At 41.1% G+C, this 26,559-nt stretch overlaps 1 protein-coding gene across 45 annotated transcripts in view; it reads left to right on the forward strand.

The window, feature by feature from the left end:
• Nucleotides 1–26,559, forward strand: part of TMCC1 (transmembrane and coiled-coil domain family 1) — a 255,894-nt gene that overhangs the window by 217,541 nt on the left and 11,794 nt on the right. For 43 of the 45 annotated variants that reach the window (XM_077990413.1, XM_077990388.1, XM_077990407.1 and 40 more), the window contains 2 exon segments: nucleotides 7,001–7,935; nucleotides 24,973–25,108. In XM_077990413.1, coding sequence (XP_077846539.1) covers nucleotides 7,001–7,935; nucleotides 24,973–25,108 — 1,071 coding nt within the window. 45 annotated transcript variants of the gene reach the window in all.

Here is a 26,559-nt window from a genome sequence, read left to right on the forward strand (position 1 = left end):
AAAAAATAAGCCAGGCATGGTGGCCCTCACCTGTAATCCCAGTTACTCAGGAGGCTGAGGCAGAAGAATTGCTTGAACTCGGAGGGCGGAGGTTGCAGTGAGCCGAGATTATGCCACTGCACTCCAGCCTGGGTGACAGAGTGAGACTCCATCTCAAAAAAAAAAAAAAAAAAAAAAAACAATTAAACAATGTACATGCCAAGGATTTAGAACAGTGCTTAGCACATAGCAAGTATACTATATGTATTAGCAACTATGATTATTAATGTTGTTAACTGGATATACAGTATATGAGAAAAAAAAAGAATTGGCCAGACATGGTGGCTCATGCCTGTAATCCCAGCACTTTGGGAGTCCAAGGTGGGTGGATCACTTGAGGCCAGGAGTTCGAGACCAGCCTGGCCAACATGGCAAAACCCCTCCTCCACTAAAAATTAGACAGGTGTGGTGGCACACGCCTATAATCCCAGCTATTTGGGAGGCTGAGGCACGAGAATCGCTTAAACCCAGGAGGCAGAGGTTGCAGTGAGCCAAGATCATGCTACTGCACCCCAGCCTGGGTGACACGAGACTCTGTCTCAAAAACAAATAAAAAATGAACTGACTGTTGAACATGCAAGTAGAGATACTAAGTAGGTAGTTAGATATATGAGTCTAGTATTAAAGGAAGTGCGGGCTAGTGGTGTACCTTTAGAATTCATCAGCCAATAAATTATTTTTAAGAGTAAGAAAAGTAATTAGGCCTAACATGGGATTAGGGGTATATCGTTTGAACAGCTCTTCCTTGGAGCCTCTACTCTTCACAAGCTTCCTAACAAGTCATGACAACCAGCTCAGGGAGAGCCAGATTATCATAGACCCTATTGAGCATTTTGGATTCCTTCATTACTTTAGAATTTCATCTTATCACAATTGCTTGAAATAAATAGAATTAAGCTAAGGCTAAGAAATACTTTGTTTTAATGACACTGTATCATTGAAGTATTTGTAGCAGGAATTAACTTGTAAAGGAGAACTTATTGATGACAGTTCTGTAGTCACATTGGCTTTTCTGCACATGAATATTAATACATATTTTTTTAATTCTCAGTAATAAAAGCACCTTTTTTGTTACCTTCTCCTTTTCCTGGTTAGCACATGCTCAGAAAATAGAAAATTTTTGACATTTTCCCACATTAACAGACTTCAGACTAATCATATATAATATACTTCATTCTAAAGTCTTGTGAGAATGATTCTTGAATATTATAGCCTGAGTCACTATTCTTTTTTTGGAGACCCTGTCACCCAGGCTGGAGTGCAGTGGCACAATCTCAGCTCACTGAAGCCTTGACCTCCCGGGCTCAAGGAATCTTCCCCCGACCTCAGCCTCCTGAGTAGCTGGAACTACACACATGCATCACCACACCCGGCTAATTTTTTTTTTTTTTTTTTTTTTTTAAGAGACGGGGTTTCGCCGTGTTGCCCAGGCTAGTCTCGAACTCCTGAACACAAGTGATCTGCCCATCTCGGCCTTCCAAAGTGCTGGGATTACAGGCATGCCACCACACCCAGCCAATTTATTAATTTTTTTCTAGTTACAAATAGATATTTGGATTTTGAGTAATGAATGTACAGGCCAGGTTAAGTGATGGAAGAAGGTAATTAATTAGTTTACCATGTTTGGCATGCATCATCTGACTTAATACATCTTTAACATTTTTTCAAAAACATCTCTCTAGAAAGTGATAACCCTCTTGTATAGATGAGACAACTAAGGTTGAAAGAGAACAAGTAGATGACCCAAAACCACACAGCTTGTAAGGTGATAAAGCTAGGTTTGAACCTAGGTCTTTTTATTCTTGTCAGTGCCCTTTCCACCACATTGCCTTTACACGTGATTATTCTCAAAGCTGGGTGCTGTTGTGTTCTGACACTTTCATCTACTTAGAGAAAGTAGACAGAGCTAAGTAGCAAAGCTGAGTTAAATACTGTGCTCTAAATGGCACCACTCTGCCCTGATTAATCTGTATTTTGAGGTGTTGCTGTTTAGATTTTCTCTTGGGTTGTTTTCTGTCAACTAATTCAGATCAGTTAATAGATAAATTTAAGTCTGACAAACTCTCTCTTAATAGTAAAAGATACAATGCAGACAAAGCAGTATAGTCTGTTACAGCAACAGATCAGAATTCTGGCTTCTGACCATATCCTTAGCTTTTTAGCACATTGCCTTGCATATAATAAATAGTCAAAATATATTTAACTGACTGATTTTTACCTTTTTCTATACAAATTAATTACAAATTCTAACATGAGTTATGAATGTGCAGTATTTGCTACACTGATACTCTGGACTCTGACAGGAGAGTACAAAAGCCCCTCAGGATATGGTCAGAAAAAGACACCCTATTGAGTAGCTGGGACTGCTGCTGCTTTCTTCATACTGCCTTGTAATAACTGGTGGTGGGAGGCAATCAAGTCATTTGTAAATCAGGGATAACAACATCTGTAATGTTTTTAAAATTGGAAGGTTAGCTAGCCAAGTGTATAGCCACGAGGCCAACTATATCTAGCATAGGTGACTATATTACTTTTATTGTAGTGTTGAATTACATTATTCCTTTGGTTCAGACCCTTTACATATCTCTTGTTCATGCCTGAAATGTAGAAAGATCTTGGAAGGGAATATATTCTAGGATCTCTTAATATTTAAATTTTTTAAAAGAACCACTTTCACGATACAAAAACAGTGCTAGCAACTTACTCAGTGCCAGGTACTGTTGTAAGCCCTTTTATATTTGTTGACCCATTTCATCCTCATAATTGTCTTCTAAAGTGAGCATTAGCATTTAACAGTTTTAGAGTTGACAAATAGATGCAGAGGTTAACTTGTGTACATAACTTGCTAGTAGCAAAGCCAGATTTGAACCCAAGCCATTTATGCCAGAATCTATGCTTCACTACTATTCTATATGGAGCCAGATTCAATAATCTTATTTTTTGGATTTGTACCTTTCCTTGAATGTTTAAGAAAAGCCTTCATTATTTTCCAATGCTGCCTTTGAAAGGTTTTTAAATTTTGCCTTTTACATTTGGGATTTAATTGTCTATCTGGAGTGAGTTAGAAATCTAATTTTATGGCGGGCACAGTGGCTCACGCCTGTAATCCCAGCACTTTGGGAGGCGGGCGGATCACCTGGGGTCAGAAGTTTGAGACCAGCCTGGCCAACATGGTAGTAGAAACCCCGTTTCTACTAAAAATATGAAAAAATTAGCCGGGTGTGGTGGCGCGCACCTGTAATCCCATCTACTCAGGAGACTGAGACAGGAGAATCACTTGAAGCCGGGAGGCAGAGGTTGCAGTGAGCTGAGGTCACGCCTCTGCACCCCAGCCTGGGCAACAAAAGCAAAACTCTGTCTCAAAAAAAAAAAAAAAAAAAGAGGAGAAATCTAATTTTATGTATGGACAGCCTAATAATATGCCAGCAAAGCCTGTTGAAAAAGGGAACCACTTTTCAGTTGGTGCCTTCATAACTCATAGCTAAGTGCTAAGTATTAATGCCTAGAGCATGGACTTCCCCTTTAAGGACTTTGTTCCTAACTCAGAATATATCGCAGCTGTTCTCCCCGTCCTGTGATTCTGTAATCCAATGTAACTTTCTCTTTCTTTCCTCCTTTGCTCTCCCTCTGCACCCCACTCTTCTTCGTCCTCTTCTCTGGTTTTTTCCTCTCTTCTTCCCTCTCTTTCTCTCCATCATTCTCCTCTCTTCCCCTCCCCTTATTTCCCATTTTCTCCCTCCTGTAAAAAAAATTGTTTCTGCCAGAATTGGGAGGAGTTCCAGTAGTCCAGTGATTCATGGTTTCAGTGTTAGACTACCTTACTGCTGAAGCTATGGGTTAGTTTTTTTTAGAGGCTGAAGACCTTGGGTTCTATCAGCTATACTCTTGCAGGCATGTTGATGATTCTGAATAGGAGCCAGGACATACTATGGCTCCAAACAGCCCAAGTAGGACAGAAGTCAGATTATAGACAGCCTAGTTTATCTCTTCAGTTACTACATAAGGAAATAAAATCACATCTGAAATGTGTTCACTTGTAAACATGGGGATACATTCTGAGGAATGCAGTTAGGGAGTTTTGTCAAAGTGCGAACATCAATGAGTGTGCTTACATAAACCTAGATGGTATAACGCCTAGGCTATGTGGTATAGCCTATTGCTTCTAGGTTACAAACCGGTACAGCAGGTTACTGTACTGAATACTGTAGGCAGTGTACCACAGTGGTGCTTGTGTATCTAAACATAGCTAAACAGAAAAGGTACAGCAAAAATCTGGTATTATAGTCTTATGGAACCACTGTTGTATATGCAGTCCATCATTGACTGAAATGTCATAATGCAGCATGTGACTATATATTGAAAGTTTAGTGTAGAGATTTTTTTTTTTTTCCATTTTAGAGATATAATCAAATACAATCATGGCTCATTGCAAACTCTGCCTCCCAGGTTCAAGCTATCCTCCCACCTCAGCCTCCTGAGCAGCTGGGACTCCAGGCATGTGCCACCATGCCCAGCTAATTTTTAAATTTTTTGTAGATACGGGATTTCGCCATGTTACCCAGGCTGTTCTCAAACTCCTGGGCTCAAGCGATCCTCCCACCTTGGCCTCCCAAAGTGCTGAGATTACAGGTGTGAGCCACTGTGCCTGGCCATAGTTACACTTCTTTAGTCTACAGATTGCATGTAAATATTCATATTAATATCAGAGAACCTAAGAGAGGGATAACTAGAGCATGCAGAAGCTTAGAGTCTTGGATCTAGTGACATTCTTATGTTTGCTTTCCTTTATATTGTGGTATATTTTGAGCTTAATTATTAAACATAAATACTCATCAAGGTCAAGGATCTGAAATCTCATTCAGAAAGAAAATGTAACAATTAGAACCTTGTACAACCTAGAAGACATTGGGCACTGAATAAAGTGGATTTCCAGGAGCTCTTGTTGCAACTCTTGGCACCTTGGTTATCTGGAACTCTGGCTGCTCCTCCCTTCTGCTGTGTCTGGCCATTCCACTGCTTGTTAGCATGCACCAAAAGATGAATTGGGCAGAAGGAAGAAGTGACACAAAACAGTTATTGTGCTAGTAACTATTCCGGATATTCTCTTTTATTAACTAGTGGAGCATAACGTTATTTTGTCATTAATTTCAGTATTAAGTTCTCTTTTGATTTTATTTAAATGCACAGTATTTCTTATTTGTTCATCTAGAAAGAAAGTAATGTTTTTATTCACATCAGTGGTAATATATTGAATTCAGTAATGAACTAAATGTGTTTTATGGCTCAGAGATCAGCATAGCTACTGCTCAGATGGCAAACTGAGGTAATACATCCCAGATGAAAAAAAGAAGATGTTATCCCTAGGTTAGTTATTGGCATTTCATAAATATTTCAAACTTCCTGCATTATTGTCATGAAAATATGAGGAAGAAGGTAACCTTGTATATAGTTCTTTCTAGCAAATTGTTACCTGGTACAGATTAATATGGGAACCAAGAAAAGGATTGTAATTTGGCACTTGTACTGGGGATTTTTATTGCCCTAAGAAGGTTATTTTATTACTCATTACTCATTACTCTGTTACTGCTTAACAGAGAGCAGTTTTGTTTTGTTATTTTTAGAGACAGGGTCTCGCTTTGTCACTCAGACTGGAGTGCAGTGGTGCGATCATAGCTCACTGCAGCCTGGAACTACTGGGCTCAAGTGATCCTCCCACCTCAGCTTCCCTACTAGCTGGGACTACAGGTGTGTGCCACCATACCTGTCTAATTAAAAAAAAAAAAAACTGGGTAGAGAGGGGGGTCTCACTGTGTTGCCCAGGATGGTCTTAAACTCTTGGCCTCAAGTGATCCTTCTCCTTTGGCCTCCCAAAGCACTGGCAGTATAGACATGAGCCACTGTGCCTGGCCAAGAACAGTTTCTAGAGCCTTCTTCTTTGGGCACTACTCAAATTTACCACCACAAGCCACACCCAGGGATGACCTACTAAAGGATTTTTTTCTCCTGAATTTGGGAAACTTGACCTCCCCAGATTTAACTAACTATGTTGAAGAGTGAACATTTATGCTTTTAAATCTGAGTATCTTGTCTTTTTCTTCAACTCCTTTGAATGATTCTCACCCACATGAAAGGGTTAAAGTATATGTGCTTTGGAGTCCCTTGCCTAACAAAAACCTTTTACTGAATAAAAGTCACAAAATTTGGGCTCCAAAAGACCTGACCTTTGTCCCTGACTTGTTAACTTAGCTCTTACTGTTCCTGTCCCTGAGTTTTCAAGTTTTCTTGCTCAGGGTTATCACCTTTGATTTGGTAACATTCATCTTTGCCACCTTCAGCAGTACCCTCCCATCTTGCCTCCAACCATCTCCAGCTGCCACTTAAGTGCCCTTAGAATATATAGAATGATCCATCACCCTTGACATGATTTGGATAAAAATCATTGTGATAAAAATTGCATTTTTATATCTAGCCAGTAACATACCTATTCTTGCCAACATTTTTAGGTGACCATAATCTATAAGTGTGGATCAGAATTACAGAGATGTCTGAACACCAAAAGGGTTTTCATATGATTATATTGGAATGGAGATACAACTTGTTTTACATAGATGTTCTTCTGAATAAAAATTATGTGTAAAGAAAGTGAATTACTTCATACTTTAAACCCACTAAGGGAGTGTTATTGTGTGAAGAAACACTGAAAAATCCTCTAGCAAAGGAAGAATCTGCCAGCTTATATCTTGTGCAGATCTTTTTTCATATATCTGTTTTGCTTAAAGTATACTTGTATGAGGACATTATACAAGAGGGGGACAGGGCTTGCATAGGACAAGGGGGAATTATAGGTCCGTTTATCTACTGAGATTTGAGAGTAGATACATTTACAATACATTTTGGCCCATTGATTTTGGAGACGTAGTCCTCTTGGGCTTCTAACATCTACCTCTTGTTTTTACACTAGATCGAACGGTTGGAAGTAAGCAGCCTTGCCCAAACGTCCAGTGCAGTGGCCTCCAGTACCGATGGCAGCATCCACACAGACTCTGTGGATGGAACACCAGACCCTCAGCGCACAAAGGCTGCCATTGCTCACCTGCAGCAGAAGATCCTGAAGCTCACAGAACAAATCAAGATTGCACAAACAGCCCGGGACGACAACGTTGCTGAATACTTGAAGCTTGCCAACAGCGCAGACAAACAGCAGGCTGCCCGCATCAAGCAGGTCTTTGAGAAGAAGAACCAGAAATCGGCCCAAACTATCCTCCAGCTGCAAAAGAAACTTGAGCACTACCACAGGAAGCTCAGAGAGGTGGAGCAGAATGGGATCCCCCGGCAGCCAAAGGATGTCTTCAGGGACATGCACCAGGGTCTGAAGGATGTGGGAGCAAAGGTGACTGGCTTCAGTGAAGGTGTGGTGGATAGTGTCAAAGGTGGGTTTTCCAGCTTCTCCCAAGCCACCCATTCAGCAGCAGGCGCTGTAGTCTCAAAGCCAAGAGAGATTGCCTCACTCATTCGGAACAAATTTGGCAGTGCAGACAACATCCCCAACCTAAAGGACTCTTTAGAGGAAGGGCAAGTGGATGATGCGGGGAAGGCTTTGGGAGTGATTTCGAACTTTCAGTCTAGCCCAAAATATGGTAGTGAAGAAGATTGTTCTAGTGCCACTTCAGGCTCAGTGGGAGCCAACAGCACCACAGGGGGCATCGCTGTAGGAGCATCCAGCTCCAAAACAAACACCCTGGACATGCAGAGCTCAGGATTTGATGCACTACTACATGAGATCCAGGAGATCCGGGAAACCCAGGCCAGACTAGAGGAATCCTTTGAGACTCTTAAGGAACATTATCAGAGGGACTATTCCTTAATAATGCAGACCCTACAGGAGGAGCGATATAGGTAAGTCACGTGGAATTAATATCTGAAATTATTTGTGTAGGGTTCCCCTCCCTTTAGATATGGGGAAATGACTTTTTAAAGTCTTTGTCTTTCTCTAGAGTGTCCAGAGCACTTTTGATATGTCATAAGACATCCACATGAGTTCCTGATGAAGCATTGCTGTAACTCTCCAGTCTTTCACGCCAGTTTAGAACTTTAAAATGAAGTCCAAGCTTTCTAAAGTATTTCACCTATTTATTTATAATTAACAAAACTACACAATCATTGCAGCCTGTAACTGTACTACATTAAATTCAAAAGATCTGTAATTCTTAGAACTGTGAAGATATCAGCCAAGCAAAATGTAGTGACTTCTATAGGTATTTGGCCTTAAACACACTTATCTGAGTAACTTGGTATAGAAAGATTAGACTGGAAACAAATCCAAATAAGAATGTTATCTTTATTATGAATTGACAAGTGTTTGAATGAGAGTGGACTTAAACATGAAATGGTTCTACAGGAGTTAGAAAATTCTCAAAGGGTTAAGTGCTTTGAATCATAGTCTCTGTTAAAGGTAGAAGCTGGTCTCGTTTTTGTGTTTCATATTACACGACATATTCTATTAGACCACTCTTGGCTATACTCTGAATATGTGTCCTTTCTCCTTGTTACCTTCACATGCAGAGAGAAATAATATTCTCGCCTGACCAACATGGAGAAACCCCATCTCTACTAAGAATACAAAATTATCCGAGCATGGTGGTGCATGCCTGTAATCCCAGCTACTCGGGACACTGAGGCAGGAGAATCGCTTGAACCCCGGGAGGTGAAGGTTGCAGTGAGCCGAGATCTCACCATTGCACTCCAGCCTGGGCAACAAAGAGCAAAACTCCGTCTCAAAAAAAATAAATAAAATAATCTATGGATAGATCCAAACTTTGTTAGCCAGAGACAGGCCACCTAGTGCTGCAAATTGAGGACTAGTCTTACAGGAGCTACAGGTCAAGTTAGGCCTTGAAGGACCTGGGTTCTGGCCCTGTCCCAATTATTAACTAGAGGAAATCCTCAGTATTTCTACTGTAATATCAGGAGTTGAACAGATAATCTTTTAATATCCCTTTCACCTTTTAAAAATAAGTGTTTTGGCCGGGCGCGGTGGCTCAAGCCTGTAATCCCAGCACTTTGGGAGGCCGAGACGGGCGGATCACGAGGTCAGGAGATCGAGACCATCCTGGCTAACACGGTGAAACCCCGTCTCTACTAAAAAATACAAAAAAACTAGCCAGGTGAGGTGGCGGGTGCCTGTAGTCCCAGCTACTCAGGAGGCTGAGGCAGGAGAATGGCCTGAACCCGGGAGGCGGAGCTTGCAGTGAGCTAAGATCCCGCCACTGCACTCCAGCCTGGGCGACAGAGCGAGACTCCGTCTCAAAAATAAATAAATAAATAAATAAATAAATAAGTGTTTTTAAAAGTTTGCTTTTATAAGGTAATCTTAGGGTCTGAAACAAATTGTTCACATCTATAAATTATCTCTAAGAAGAGTTACAGCAGCATGTTCTTTTCAGATGGTGAAAACGCTAATCAGTAATTCAGCCTGCCTCTTTTCTTACTCTTTTGTTCTTCAATTCTAACTTAAGACTTCAAGGGAGAAGACCAGAGAAGTGAATGTGGGAGGGAGTAATAAAGTTCTAAAAGCAAATACTGTACATTACTATTTTTATTTAAGTGTTTTATAAATTCTTTAGTATGGCAGGGCACAGCAGCTCATGCCTGTAATCCCAGCAGTTTGGGAGGCTGAGGAGGGTGGATCACCCAAGGTCAGAAACTCGATACCAGCCTGACCAACATGGAGAAACCTTGTCTCTACTAAAAATACAAAATTAGCTGGGCATGGTCGCGCATGCCTGTAATCCCAGCTACTCAGGAGGCTGAGACAGGAGAATCACTCGAACCCAGGAGGCGGAGGTTGCAGTGAGCCGAGATTGTGCCATCATACTCCAGCCTGGGCAACAAGCGTAAAACTCCGCGTCAAATAAAAATAAATTCTTTAGTATACTGAGAAGACAGTGTCTTATTCAATTAGTGATATAACAGATATTCAAATGGACTCAAAAAGTAAAACACTGGTTCTTTGTACCATATTAAACCTAACTCCCAAGTTCAAATTCCAGTTCTTCCACTTACTAACCTTGGAAACCTGGGCAAGGTTTCTTCAATTCTCTAAGTCTTGGTATACCCATCCATAACATAGAAATAGTAATCGTTCTTTATAAGATTATTGTGACATTAAAATGAAATTATTTGGTTAAAGCACATAGCTCAGTGCCTGGCCCCATAGTGCTCTACTGATGTTAGGGGGACAGCTGCTGTTAACCCCACTTAGAACACGAAGACATTCCACAGTCAGTTAAAAAATTTTTTAAAAACCACACAAAACTGCCTGCTTTGACTCCTCTGTTTTGTTTTTGTTTTAGATTGGTTTTGAGACAGGGTCTCAATTTATTGCCCATGCTGGAGTGCAGTGGCGCGATCTTGGCTCACTGCAGCCTCCACCTCCTGGGTTCAAGTGATCCTCCCATCTCAACCTCCTGAGTAGCTGGGACTACAGGTGTGAACCACCATGCTTGGCTCGTTTTTTAATTTTTTTGTAGAGACAAGGTCTCACTATATTGCCCAGGCTGGTCTTGAACTCCTGGGCTCCAGGATTCCAGTGATCTGCCCTCCTTGGCCTCCCAAAGTGCTGGGATTACAGGTATGAGTCACCATACCCCGCCAACTCCTCAATTTTGAGTGGATACCTTGCAGTTTTTAAATTGCCCCAGAGCTTAAAATTCATATAGAGCTTGTTATCACTTCATGTCAAGATGTAGAAAGTCAAGATACGAGAAAATCAGAAACAGGTCTCTCATAGTGCCACCTTTGAATCCATTTAGTGTAAGTCAGAGACATAATAGAACAGAACGTTAGCTGCTCATTAACACCTCATTAGAAGAATTAAATTCAAGCCACTTAGGAGGTAATGAGCTGTACATTTCTTTCATTGCACTTTGGATTCTTCCTAGTAGGTAAATGGCTAGTTTTATGGAATGAAGACAGAATAAAGAAAACTTGAATTTTCAAAAAGAGAGTTAAAACCAGGGGGCAAGGAGAAGACATAATATGTAATCTGACTTGTTTTGTTTTTCCATTTCAGCTTTAGAATGATTTTTCCTTAAAACATAATCTTGAAGAAAGAAATCCCTTTTTTTCCTCAAGAAAGGGAGTGGAAAATTCATAACTATTTTACTTTGTTTTTGTTGTTCCAATAATTCCCTGTATAAAGCAGATAGAGATTTCCCCTCCATTATATATGGCTTTATACAGTAAACATGTTCATCTAAATTTTGTTGATCTTTGAATGCTTTCACATAAATAAAATTTTTCTACAAATTGAAGTCTTTTTTTTTTTTTTTTTTTTTTTAAGAGTCAGGGTCTTGCTGGACAGGTGCGGTGGCTCACGCCTGTAATCCCAGCACTTTGGGAGGCTAAGGTGGGTGGATCACGAGGTCAGAAGATCAAGACCATCCTGGCTAACACCGTGAAACCCCATCTCTACTAAAAATACAAAAAAAATTAGCCAGGCATGGTGGCATGCACCTGTAGTCCCAGCTACTGGGGAGGCTGAGACAGGAGAATTGCTTGAATCCAGGAGGTGGAGGTTGCAGTGAGCTGAGATAACACCACTGCACTCCATCCTGGGTGACAGAGTAAGACTCTGTCTCAAAAAAAAAAAAAAAAGAGGCCGGGCGCGGTGGCTCAAGCCTGTAATCCCAGCACTTTGGGAGGCCGAGACGGGCGGATCACCACGTCAGGAGATCGAGACCATCCTGGCTGACACGGTGAAACCCCGTCTCTACTAAAAAAATACAAAAAACTAGCCGGGCGAGGTGGTGGACGCCTGTAGTCCCAGCTACTTGGGAGGCTGAGGCAGAAGAATGGCGTGAACCCGGGAGGCGGAGCTTGCAGTGAGCTGAGATCCGGCCACTGCACTCCAGCCTGGGCAACAGAGCGAGACTCCGTCTCAAAAAAAAAAAAAAAAAAAAGGGTCAGGGTCTTATTATGTTGCCCTGCTGGTCTTGAACTCCTGGGCTCAAGCAATACTTCCACCTCAGCCTCCTTAGTAGCTGGGACTGCAGGTGCATGCCACCATGCCTGGCTTTGAAATATATTTTCTTTCTTTCTTTCTTTCTTTTTGTTTTTGGAGACAGTTTCACTCTTGTTTCCCAGGCTGGAGTGCAGTGGTACGATCTTGCCTCGCTGCAACCTCCGCCTCCTGGATTCAAGCGATTCTCCTGCCTTAGCCTCCCCAGTAGCTGGGATTACAGGACAGGTGTCTGCCACCACACTCAACTAATTTTTTGTATTTTTAATAGAGGCGGGGGTTTCACCATGTTGGCCAGGCTGGTCTCAAACTCCTGACCTTGGGCGATCCACCCACTTCAGCCTACCAAAATGCTGGGATTACAGACATGAGCCACCACGCCCAGCCAGAAACCTATTTTAAGCACTGAAACTTTTCACATTTTAAGCATTTTGGGGAAATTTCTCTGCCTTCTTTTACAAAGTACACTGAATCCAACTTAATGGAAAGAGCTTAGATACAGTAGTATTCAGCTTAGAGTGATACTCTCAGGTTACTGAAGATGTCCATTTATGTGCCTCTACAGTAAATGGCCCTAGCCTTTTCTTAGTTCGTCTGCTTTTTTTATAGTTTTTTCTCCTTTCCATTTCTTCTCCACACTGTTAGTGAGCTGCCGGCAGCAGCCTTTCTTTACTAATTCTACTTCTACTCTGTTGCAGGCTTTGCTTTTTGTGTAGGAAGAAAGTAGGCTGTGGATGGACTTCACAGATCCTTCTGTGACCAAGAACCAGTTAATGCATGCATGGATGCTCAAGATACATTTTTTTCTACCCTTTAGTTTATTTTACTAGTATCTGAGTTGATGAGAGGGAGGCCATGCACAGTGTTGCTGTTTGTTATTTGATGATGATGGTGACAAGTCCACTACCACTAACAGTATTAAACTCCTGTGATGTGCCTAGTGCTAGATGCTTTACGTACATTTGCCAATCCTCACAGTAGGCCCTACAGGTAAATTGTATTATTCCCATTTTAAAGATGAGGAAATTGAAGCTCAGTGGGGTTTTACAAGTTGCCAGAGGTCACTCAGTAAGTGGTAAAGCCAGGATTCAAAACCCAGTTTTGTCTGACTTCAAATTCAGTGTTATTTTCATACCAGGATGATTTTTTTTCAAAGCTCCATCCTGAAATATATGTGGTTGAAAGTCTAGCTCCCTGAAGCATTAGATGCATTGGGCATTAGGCCTATCCCAAGTTGAAGTAAATGTTTACTAAAAGTTGAGTCACTGTTTTTAACATATTTTATAAAAATTCTATGAATATGGAAGCTCTGGAAAGTTTCCTAGGCCACTACAGCAGTGTAAATAAATAGGTGAAACCTTCTTAAGGAAATCCGTACTCCTACTCCAGTCATTATTTCCCCTTCTCAGAGTCCCTTCTCAATAATGTCCTTCGCTTAATGTGTTTCCATTGCTGTCTACCCAAGTGAGTAGCTCCAGGTGAAGATAGTTGCCCAAGACCATCCGCTTAACTCTGGAATAATCAGAAGAATTCCAAAGCCTATAGAGCGAGCACAGTCTCTCTCTCTTCACCCACATAATTGTAACCATGACTGATAACAGTATTTTTTCATTGCCCACTTGCACTTAGCCCAGGAAGCCATTGTAGCAGAGCTTGGCTCTGAACTCCACCTCAACCTTTGACTAGTGACTAGGTATTGAGTTTTACTATTGTGCATTCAGTTATGAATGAGATCATGTATTTGGGGAAGGCAGGAGACAAAGTTTAGAAATTTTTTTAAGTGATGAGACCTGTGCTGACTTCAGATTCTTGTCCAGTTAGTTTCTTCATCCCATGTTTGTTAGTGGCAGCTGGGTTCACAGTACTTCAGAAGTAGAAGGGACCCTTAGATATATAGATTAATCTCATTTACAGATGAGAACACTGAAGCTCAGAAAGATAAAGTGACTTTTGCCAGGCCACACAGTAAAATGGTTTTACATGTATTTAATTTGCTGCTAGAAACTGAGGATTAGTTCTGTTCCTGTAGTGAGTGTAAATATATTAATGGGCTACCGAAAGAAAAAGTTCAGCTGTGGCAGAATGTACTGAAAATAAGAGACAGCTAGGAAAACATTAATTGAGAATTTTGCTGGTTTCTTTGGTGGTTTTTTTCTTAGGGGATCTGGCCTGGAATCCTACTGAGCTACTGTAGCCTGTATAAAGCAGTGTCATGTAGGGCAGGCTAAAAACCCCCCAGGTGTTGATGAGCATTAATGCCATTTTGAAAGCTTGTATTTGAAGGGGATTACTGTCCTTTGGAAATCGGCTTCTGAGAATGTTTGTATTAAACCCAGGGATATTTTAAATTGCACTGAGTCATAAGAGCAAAAATACAGAAGGAGACAGTCACCCTGAGCAGTCTTCACATGCAGTAGAACAGTTAGTAACTAGGCTGACCCAATTAGGCACAGGCTATTAGAGTTCTAACTAAACAAATGGTTGTTTAAATATAATTTTAGTTGATTTGACCATCATTGGACATAAGACAGATGTATGCTCAGAGGTAGCTGTTTTAGCCCCTTTATTCTACATGTGAGACCTGTCAGCTGAAAAGTGATCTGAGAACCTCCAGAGGATATGTAGGCTAGATTTGGACAATAAGTTTGAAATAGAAAATGAGGATACTGAATCAAATTAGCCCTTCATTTATAAGAGAAGCAAAATCCCAATTAGGAAATATTCTTATGACATATACAATCTTCCATAAAAGAGATTTATAGGTGAGCTCATCCCAGTTTAGCCACTAAAGAGAAATGGAGGGGATTAATTAATTAATTCCTTGGAGTGGGCAAACTTGAATTTGCTTGCCAGATCTGAGTAGATTACATAACTCATCTGAGCCTCAGTTTCTCCCTTTGTAAAAACATAATGAGATTTATTGTACATGCTTGTTGAAATTATTAAAGGAGATAACATATATGGAAGTACCTAGTGTGATGTTTGGTTTAGAGTAGGAGCTCAACAAATGCTTCCTCCTCCTCCATTTTTTCTAGGGGAATACAAAGATCTAGGTTGTGCCAGAGTGTTAGAAAGCTGTCATTACCAAGTCTGCAAGTTGCCCAGAAAGCCTTATTCCCTGTATTATTTAGATATTTACTGTGTTCTTGTCTTTAAGATAATTCATTGCCTACCCTTGAAATATTGCGGGGGACTGATATCTTTTCCCCTTTTCAGCTGAAGGCTAGTTCAGTGTTTTTTAGCCTCTTCTCAGGCTTCAACACAAAAAAAGGTAACAAAAGGTAAGGAGAAAAAAATCCACTCTCCCCAATTCAGCTAGGAATCTATTCAAACCCCCTCCACAAGGCATACTCCCTACCCCAGCTGTGTCTGTCTACTCTGATTAAACACTGGCAGAAGCTCTTTTGGGTCTCTGGTATGCATTTGGGAAATAGTCCATTCTTCTCCCATAGTTGCCTGTGGGTGTTTTTCCTGGGACTGGTTCTTCCTGTTTCTCTCAATACCTGCTCTACAAGTTTCTTCAGCCATCCTGCGCTAGTGACCTATTGCTGAACTAGGGAAGCACATTGGTTCTCAGAGGCTCCAAACTTTTGAGCCAAACCCAAAGAGGAATGCTTTAGGTCAAAGCATTCCCAGGCTGTGCACTCACCCAGGCTCCCATTCATCAGTAATTTGACACAAAGGGCCACTGGCTTATCTCTGATCTAGGAAGGTGACTACTGTGTTGATCTAGTGCCCAAAACACTTTCAAGTTTAGTATTTATTTATGAATTATTTAACTACAACAAAATCTTGATGTGTTTAATACTTTGTAGATAGAACAGGTTTTGCTTCCAGTGGGGGATGAATTTCATCTACCAAAATACGATACTTGCTTTTAGAAAAAATAATCTTACAGTGCAAAGGCTTTCTGTTTGCTGATAGTTAAGCTCATGCCATATTTAAGTGTCCAGGTTTTCTTTGGGTTATAACAATTTAGGAAGGACCTTGAGTTAAAATCCTTAAAATAAGATTATTAATCTCATGCTACTTGTAATCCAAGCAGAGGTGCATGAACATCATTTACCAGCGAAAATCACGTGTGCTGAATAATGACATTTTGATCAACAGCATATGAGACAGTTGTTTCATAAGTTTATAATGCTGTTTTTGTTTTGTTTGTTTTTTTGAGACGGAGTCTCACTCTTGCCCAGGCTGGAGTGCAGTGGTGCAATCTCGGCTCACTGAAACCTCTGCCTCACGGTTTCAAGCAATTCTCGTGCCTCAGCCTCCGAGCAGCTGGGATTACAGGCACGCACTACCAAGCCTGTAATGCCATATTTTTACTGTGCCTTTTCTATGTTTAGATATGTCTAGATACACAAACACTATTGTATTACAGTTGTCTACAGTTGCCTATGGTACAGTAACCTGCTGTACAACTTTGTAGCCTAGGAACAATTGACTGTACCATACAGCCTAACTGTATCATAGGCTGTACTATCTAGATTTGTGTAAGTACACTGTATGGTGTTCACACAGTGATGAAATAGCCTAATAACTCATTTCTCAAGATGTGTCCCCATCATTAAGTGAGGCATAACTGTACTTGTATGATTAAGAACTTCCCACCCACCCACCATCTCCCCTGCCCGGCTTTGTGTCTGGAGAGTTGTAGTTAGCATCCTGTAAAGGGGTTAAAATTCCTTAAAGCAGAGTTCTTGGTTTAAAAAAAACCCAAGACTTTCACATATGAAAGTCTATAAAACATATATCTTCCCTTCCCGCCCCCCACTCTTTGATTTGGTGTTAATATTTAATGAGAAGATAGAGGTGTTTATACCTGGTTTCTCCATTTTAGAATTTAGAAAGGAAGTAAACGCTAGAATATAAAGTATTACAAGAAGATTATTATATTAGTAATGGGGATAGTGGGAAGTCAGTGGGAACTAGAATACAGGTGTTTTTTTCCTTTGGTTATTTGCATTTGATTAACAATACAGAATTTTTTGTCTTCTCTTTGAGACAGGGTCTTACTCTGTGACCCAGGCTGGAGTGCAGTGGCACAATCTCAGCTCACTGCAACCTCTGCCTTCCATGCTGAAGCAGTCCTCTCACCTCAGCCTCCCGAGTAGCTGGGACTACAGGCGCATGCCACCACACCAACCTGATTTTTTTTATATGTTTATTAGAGACAGGGTTTCACCGTGTTGCCCAAGCTGGTCTCAAACTCCTGGGGTCAAGCAATTTGCCCAGTAGAAAAATTTTTTTAAAGACAGTGATCTAATAACAGGCACGAGCCAATTGGTTCAGATGCTTACTAAACCTCACTACTAGCTAGGGAGTCGCTGCATCCTTCTGGGCCTCCTGTTTTTGTTTGTGGGTTTTGCTGTTCGTTTGAGACAGGGTCTTGCTCAGTCACCCAGACTGGAGGGCAGTGACACAGTCTCGGCTCACTGCAGCCTTGACCTCTTGGGATCAAGTGATCCTCCCACCTCAGCCTCCTGAGTAGCTGGGACTGCAAGTGCATGCCACCATGCACAGCTAATTTTTGTATTTTTTGTAAAGGCGGGGTTTTGCTATGTTGCCCAGATTGATCTCCATGTTTGTCTGTTTCATCTGCTGAGATCATTCTACTTACCCAAATGCTGCTTTGCTATTTAGCTACTTGCTAACAAAACGTTATCTCTGGGAACAATAGTTATATTATATTTTCTTATTTGGGAAGACTCAGCTTGAGGAGAACTTGCTGTTAATTTCCCATGTAACTGTGAATAAATTGTTCAACTTCTAAAGGACTTTATTTTCTGTAACAGCATGATGAGGATTAGCAGTTTCTATATAACTTTCTGGAGATTTGAAAAAATTAGATAAAATTTACTTGAGCTGGGCACAGTGGCACAGGTCTGTAGTCCCAGCTACTTAGGAGGCTGAGATGGGAGGATCACTTGAGCCCAGGAGTTTGAGGCTGCAGTGCACCATGATTATGCCTCTGAATAACCACTGCACTCCAGCATGGACAACATAGTGAGACTCTATCTCTAACATAAAAAAATAAAAATTACTTGAGACACCTTTCCTCACACACATACATAGGTAGGATAGTTTTACCAATACAAAGGAAAGTTTGGAACAGGCCAGTGCATGGAACTATTTGAATTATCTGGCAAACTTGAGCCAGGGAAATGGCAGGAGCCTAGATGTATGAAATAAGAAGTAAGAGAGGCTTGTATCTAGGATTGAGGAGGATGGAGTGTGTGCCCAGTAAACCCATTTCTGTGATGTCATAGGAAAAACATCATATACTGGAAACAGTGAAAATGTCAAAATATATAAAATTGAGAAAGTGGACATAAAGAAATGGAGGCTTAAGGCCATGGACAATGGCTCATGCCTGTAATCCCAACACTTTGGGAGCCCAAGGCGGGATGATCACTTGAGTCCAGGAATTCAAGACCAGCCCGGGCAACATGGCAAAACCCTGTCTCTACAAAAAATACAAAAACAAAATTAACCGGGCGTGGAAGCACATACCTGTAGTCCCAGCTGCTTGGGAGGCTGAGGTGGAAAGGTCACTAGAGCCTGGGAGATTGAGACCACAATGAGCCATGATCACGCCACTGCACTCCAGCCTGGGTGATAGAGAAAACCCTGTCTCAAACAACAAGAAAAAAGGCTTAGAGAAAAAAAGTCAGAAGTGGGAATCAGTGAACAGTGGAGTAAGACTATGTGGCAGTCAGCAAGCAATCTTTCTGAACTACCTCACTAGGGATTGTTGGGGAGAACTAGGAGAATCATAAAAGAGAAAAATGAAACCAGATGTATATTTGTGATACATCTATCTCACAGAGCACCTCTTCTGTGCCAGGTATTTGATATCTGTCTTCTCCTTTAATCTTTGCAATTGCCCTTTGGAGTAGGTAGATTTCCTCTTTATAGAGGATGAAAAGGGTCACCCAGGCTAGTGAGTTGCAGAGCTGGGATTTTAATCCAAAACCTGGACTGAGCAGATGCATTAGCTGGTACAAACTGCATTATGAAAACATTTCTAGGTGCAAAATGGCAGGAGTGAAGATGGAGCACCTCTAGGCATAATATGGGATGAACCAAAATCCAATTTGAAAATGATTTCCAGAATCTTTGACATGTTTGCTACCTTCTTATGGTAAACATTGGTTTATAGTAAGGTTCAAAAGTGTTGGGAATAGCCGGGCGCAGTGACTCACGCCTGTAATCCCAGCAATTTGGGAGGCCGAGGTGGGTGGACCACGAGGTCAGTAGTTCAAGACCAGCCTTGGCAAGATGGTGAAACCCCATCTCTACTAAAAATACAAAAAATTAGCCGGGCATGATGGCGGGCATCTGTAATCCCTGCTACTCAGGAGGCTGAGGCAGAGAATTGCTTGACCCTGCAAGGCAGAGATTGCAGTGAGCCAAGATTGCACCACTGCACTCCAGCCTGGGCCACAGAGCGAGACTCTGTCTCAAAATACAAAATGTTGGGAATAAGTGCTGAGGACTTTTGCAAGTACTCTCTGATTCATATATATTCCTCACCAGCTCACATACCAAATTAATCCCAATATTTCACACCTGATTTTACATAGCTCTTAAATTACCACTATTTTGTATACCTCCTTACCTCCCTTTATTGTTGTTAAAATCAATATGTTGTGAAGGCAAATATACCACAAGCATTTAAAGTATCTATAGTTTGAAAGATGAAAATAGCCCCTGTAGTCTCAGCACTTAGGGAAGCTGAGGCAGGAGGATTGCTTGAGCTCAGGAGTTCAAGACCAGCCTAGGCAACATAGTGAGACCCTGTCTCTGAAAAAATATATATATATATATGTGTATATATATATATATATAGAGAGAGAGAGAGAGAGAGAGAGTGAGGCTTGGTGGTACATGTCAATAGTCCCAGCTACTCAGAAGGATGAGGTGGGAGGATCCCTTGAGCTCAGGAATTTGAGGCTGCAGTGAGCCATGATTGCACCACTGCACTCCACCCTGGGTGATAGAGCAAGACCCCATTTCTTTAAAAAAAAAAAAAGAGGAAAACAAGTTCCCTGACTACAAAGAATCAAGCTCTAGGCGTTAGAAAAGATCTCAGAGGTCTAGTTAAATCTCTTTTAGTAGAGGATTTATTTCTGCAACATCCCTGACAAGCAGCTTCTCTCTTTGAATATCTCTGGTAGCAGGGTCTCATTTTCTAAGATAGTTTTTTTCATTGTTAGACACCGCTATTAGAAAGTTCTTTCTAAAACTGAACTAAAGACCAAACTATTTGTAAGACTTACTCCTTAGTTCTGTGGAGTTACAAATAACAAGCTACCCCCTCATTACATGACCTCTGATACCTGAATTCAGCAGTAGTAAGTAGTTCCCTATTTCTATAGAATTAATTCCTGGTAAAGTCTTGGCTGCACTTGAATCTCTCAAGATCATTTTGAATTCAGTCTGCTGTGTTTCACCTCTTTCTTGCCTCATGCTATTTGTAAAGATAAGTATGCCTTGTATTCTGCTGTCTTCATACTGGGTCTGGACAAAAAAGGCCAGGCAGATAAGGCCAAGGCCAAGTCAGAGCCCACAGGCTGCTGCTAGAGAATATCTCAGGCCCCATCCTGGGAATTATTCTTGCTAGGGTGACATACATGTTGTTGTACAGACAGTCCCTGGCTAACAATGGTTTGATTTAAGCCCATCATAAATGGGAAATACTGTTTTCAGAAAGTAACCCCATCATAAAAAGTGTCTGTATATTATAAAACGTCGGGTAAAAAGAGGAGGAAAGGATCACAACAGCGTTCCTGCTCCTGTGAACTGTTTCTGCAGTAGGAAGGAAGTCCATGTTGGGGGAGTGAAGGCATAAGTCAGCCTATTTTGTAGTTTTGCCTAGGGATCAGGAGTCTCATGTGCATATATATAGTGAAAAGCAAAACTGCATTCACATTTGTGTTTTATGTCCTAATGTTTCTGCGAGCATCCATCAATTGAAGGAGAAAGGAAGAAAGTAAACAGAAACTTGCCAGGTGGCAAGTGATAAGCAGATTAGGGTACATAATATCGATACTTGACTTGTGAACAGCCAAGATGATATATTGTTGTACACTCATATACATTTGGGTTGTTTATACTTTTTGGCAATGATGATTAATGCTGGTATGAACATTCGTGTACAAGCTTTTGTATAGAAATAAGTTTTCATTTCTTTTCAGTTATATCTGGGGTAGAATTCTGAGTCATAAGGTAACTATTAACTTTTTGAGGAGGTACCAAACTGTTTTGCTGAGCAGTTGTACCATTTTCCATTCCCAACAGCAGTACATGAGAGTTTAGATTTCTCCATGCCCTCACCAACTCTTACCTTTTTAATTATAGGTTCATAATTTTTTATTACACTCCTCTTTCTCCCATCAACTCCACTTTGACATCAAACTCCAAACCATCACATCAGTGTAGTTCTTTCCAGCTCCCTTTGGCTAAGTGATTTGATCGCTAGCACTCTGACTCCGATTTCTTACTTATGAGGAGAGTTAGTTGATCTGGGTTTCTAGAGTTTCAAAATGGCATCACATTGTAAAGTTTAAGAACTTGGATTTTAAAGTCAAAACTGGATTCAAATCCTTGTTGCCCTACTTAATATTTATGTGCCCTTGGGCAATTCACTTTAGAACTTCTCTGAGCTTCTGTTTCCTCATCTATAAAATGCAGATAATACCTTCTACCCTCTTGGGATTGTTGAAGTGAATTTGCATAGTAGGCACTGATTAAACTGTTGCTGCTGCTGCTATTTTTTAATCTGTTCTACTGGTATGTATAAACCATGTTTAATATCAAATAAGATTCCTAAGAAGCCTGAAATTTGTAGGCTAAGAGGTTGTGTGGTAGCCTATGGGACACGTTCAGAGATCCCACGTATCTGCTTTTATCAGGATGTAGGCTGGTGACCACCACCCTGCTCCCCTCCCTGCTACCCAACAGTCCTTAGTTTAGGAGAGTAATTTCCTGCCAGATATAACCTTTCCCTTAAATCTCAAGAGACCAGCACTTTGGAATGTGGCTTTAAAAAAGTCTCCTGCCCCTTTCTGGTAAAGAGAGAGAATGATGAAATTATCAAACACCAAAAACACCACAGAAGAGTGGGCTAACATAGGACAGTCACGAAAAGACAATATGTTAACAAAATCTTATGGCATTTTGTGAACTTAAATTTTGGTGGAAAATCAATTCTAGAGATGGGACCTGTTTCTGAGTACATACCCTGGGCAGCAGATGAAAGGAAAAGGCAGAGTCACAGAGAACTTTGGCCCTAGTTATCCATCAAAGGTAGGACTGCTTTCTCATTAACCTGTTCAGTCACTTCAGTAACAAGAAGAGTTTCAGCATAAAAGAAGGCAGTATAGAGATTCCTATAAAGGATAAAGAAGAACTAAATAGAGTTTAGTAACATCGTAAGAAGGGTGAGACGATGCCTTTTAAAAAAAAATCCTTGTTTCTTAGAAAAGCAATGGAGTTTAGGATATTATTATTTATTGCATAATTATTGGAAGGGAGAATGTTTATGATGCTACAACATAAAAATTACCTTAAACAGAGAAATTTATTATATTCCTTAAAAGTTTGTTTACATATTATAGATGTGATTAAAAAGAAGAGAGAAAGGAGATAGTTTTAGATGTGTGAGTTTGTTGTGGCATTTTTATTCTTTTAGTGTGAAAAGCTTGAGACTCACATGCTGGTGTTAAATGCTGCCTGAGTGGTAATACATTCCCTGTTGGGATGAGAGCTACCCAGCTGCCCTCTGCTTGACAGAGGTTTCCATTCTACGCACCAGAAGCTAAGACATATGTTTATTCTTCCCTTTCTTTTACTCTCTGTTTCTATTGTTTTTAAAAGTGTCTCCTACTTACTTAGCTCTTTAGTTCCTGGGACTCCACATACAACCTACCCCAGTCGGTCTTCTTTACCACTATGAGAAGACTCATTTTCCTAAAAACACATATTCATCTTGTGACTCCTCTACTCAGTAGTCTGCCTTGGGCTCATTTACTATCTATTCTAGAATCCCAGCTCTTCGGATCTTCCAGATTTCCCTTTTTTTCCTCCAACATGGATGCACTATTCTAGTTATTCTGTACATTTATCATCCATTTCTCTCCAGACCTTTACTCACATTCATTTTTCCACCTAGAATCTCTGATCTCATCCCTTAAACCTTTTCTAGGCTGGGCATGGTGGCTCACGCCTGTAATCCCAGCACTTTGGGAAGCCAAGGCAAGCGGATCATCTGAGGTCAGGAGTTTGAGACCAGCTTGGCCAACATGGCAAAACCCCATCTCTACTAAAAGTACAAAAATTAGCTGGGTGTGGTGGTGGGCGCCTGTAATCCCAGCTGCTGAGGAAGCTGAGGCAAGAGAATCACTTGAACCCGGGAGGCAGAGGTTGCAGTGAGCCAAGACTGCGCCACTGCACTTCAGCCTGGGCAACAAGAGCGAGACTCCATCTCAAAAAAAAAACAAAAAAACTTTTCTAATCCTGCCTCTCCTTAGATGCCCTGTCCAGGTTCCATCTTTATGTAGATTACTAAACCTTCCCTTATGTCATCCTAAGTGCTAGAGATACAATATGAATAAAATAATTCCTACTCCCAAGGAACCCTACCTCCCTTTTATTCTCCCAGCCACACTGACCTACTTTCTAACCCTCAGACATGCCAAGCTAATTCCCATCTTAAGAACCTCATACCTGCTATTTCCTCTGCTTAAGACATTCTTCCCTCCACATTTCAACAAGGCTCTGTTCGTATCACTCAAGTTTCAGCCTTCATAGTTTAATAGAATTGAATGGGGGAGAGACCTTCCCTGACCATTCCAGCTTCATCAATCAGCCTTCAGGCACTCTGTCTTATACCCCTATTTTTTTTTTTTTTTTTTTTTTGAGACGGAGTCTTGCTCTGTCACCCAGGCTGGAGTGCAGTGGCCGGATCTCAGCTCACTGCAAGCTCCTCCTCTCGGGTTCACGGCATTCTCCTGCCTCAGCCTCCCGAGTAGCTGGGACTACAGGCACCCGCCACTTCGCCCGGCTAGTTTTTTTTTTTTGTATTTTTTAGTAGAGACGGGGTTTCACCGTGTTAGCCAGGATGGTCTCGATCTCCTGACCTCATGATCTGCCCATCTCGGCCTCCCAAAGTGCTGGGATTACAGGCTTGAGCCACCGCGCCCGGCCCTTATACCCCTATTGATCTTCTTTGTTTTACTTCTCCATATGAGAAATCATCTTGCCTCCCTGACTCCTTAGAGTACAAACTCCTGAGGGCAGGCACTCTGTCTTGCTTACCACAATATTCTTAGTACTTTGAATATGCCTGGTACATAGCAGGCTCTCAGTAAATATTTATTGACAGAAATGTCCCAGACACTTGTGCTTGACCATGGGGATGATGGACCCCTCTGGCTCTGGCATTCTAGGGCTCTGAATCACAAACATCCAGGTGAGTGAGCTGGCCAGTTCTGGAATAAGCTACTGGTGACTGCCAGAAGGTTGGTTTCCATTGGTGTGTTATCTTTTCATGAGGCTTGCTTAATTGTACCCTAGCTTTTGCCTCTCCCATATGTTGTTCAGAGTAGCCTAACGACTGCCTCAGTATTATGGTTATGCTCAAAGCTAATCAGGGCTGCTGGCATCACTGCAAATACTGTGCATTGAAAAGATTATGGAACAGCCGTGTTGCTGTGTGATTTGGCCTTGAGACAAGCTATCTTTTCCAGAGACTAAGAGCTGTACCCACTAGCACACCCTGTTAACCCAGGCCACTCAGTTTCTTTGTGCTTTTATTCCTTTGTAGAATGGGTTTTGGGGATTGGATGTAAATAATGCCAGGAAAGATATTCACAGAATGCATAAAATTCTAACCTTTTTTTTCTCCTTAGATGTGAACGATTAGAAGAACAACTAAATGACCTAACAGAACTCCACCAGAATGAAATCTTGAACTTGAAGCAGGAACTGGCAAGCATGGAAGAAAAAATCGCGTATCAGTCCTATGAACGGGCCCGGGACATCCAGGTTAGTATGAAGGAAAAGGTGTAAATGCAAAATACAGTAGGGTTAGAAAGAAAAAAGGAAAACAGCAGAAGGAAAAAAGATGAGAAGGTAGAGAACAAAGAAAAGCTTATATCAACTATATAAGAGTACACTTACTCTTAAAATGATTGAGGTGCATTTCTCAAAAGTTTATACCATTTTGGGTTGGTATGTCTGCTTGGTACTTGGGAAATGTTTCTTAGGATCACAGTAGTCTCAGTGTGTGGAAAACCACATGAATCCTATTTGTCCATTACTGCTTTAAAAGCAGCTCTGACAAGTATTAGGGCCATTTTGCCCTTGTCTTCTTCTGTGGGAAAGGGGGCCTTTATTCCAGCTGCCAAATCCAGATCTCATTTAGGCACATTGCCTGACAGTTTGCAAGAATAACCCATGAGGCAGTCATGTTTAATTAAGGCTAATCGCCCATCTGTTTTATTCTATGAGGAAGTAGAATATTTAATTTTTTCTTGTTTCTATATGGAGGTATTTCTAAGGGAACAGTTCTTAGTGGTTTCATATGAAAGCATTTTGAAAGACGCTAGTCTCAGAGAAGGGAAGTGGGCTAGAAAACTTGTATTACAACAGCCTAAAAGAATCAAGGGAATGTCTAGATAATTTACCCGGATGCCGTCTTCTTCAGGCACTGCTTATGTTTTAATTATGTTTTCCGTAAGATCCTTCTGGACTGGACAGCATCCATTGTCTGTCTGTAGTTGGCTTCAGTCTGAAGTTACCCAAGCCTTACCTCAAATCCCAGGAAACCAGGATCCATTGAAACCAAGACCAGAAAAACTCATGGCTCCAACCAACTTTGGAGGATATCTGACCATAGCTAGGGAAATAGGTTCTATCCCTTGAATACTTTGGAATTAATTTAAATTCATGGGTGAAGGCCATGGCCTTGAGGAGAACAGACACTTTTTTTTTTTTAATTGGGAATTAGGCATATGTTAAATGGAAGCTTTATTCTAATTGCATATGTTATAAGACAAGTTGTTATTAGTTACTGGTGATTCTAAACATTAGAATCAATGTATTAACACTTTATGTCACTATTGCATTACTAATAACGTTTCATTAATGTATTAGTATTTTACACTATTTTCAAGTACTTTTTAGTAGTTGAGAGAGATACAGAATATACAATCAGGTCTTGGTAATATAGGTTTTTAAATTAAACAATATAAAGTTAAAAAATAGCAAGAACAGGCCAGGAGCGGCGGCTCACGCCTATAATCCCAGCACTTTGGGAGGCCGAGGCGGGCAGATCACGAGGTCAGGAGATCGAGACCATCCTGGCTAACACGGTGAAACCTCGTCTCTACTAAAAATACAAAAATTAGCCAGGCGTGTTGGCGGGCACCTGTAGTCCCAGCTACTCGCAAGGCTGAGGCAGGAGAATGGTGTGAACCCAGGAGGTGGAGCTGGCA

The sequence above is a fragment of the Macaca mulatta genome, chromosome 2 (genome assembly GCF_049350105.2).
Source record: "Macaca mulatta isolate MMU2019108-1 chromosome 2, T2T-MMU8v2.0, whole genome shotgun sequence".
NCBI classification, from domain to species: Eukaryota; Metazoa; Chordata; class Mammalia; order Primates; family Cercopithecidae; genus Macaca; species Macaca mulatta.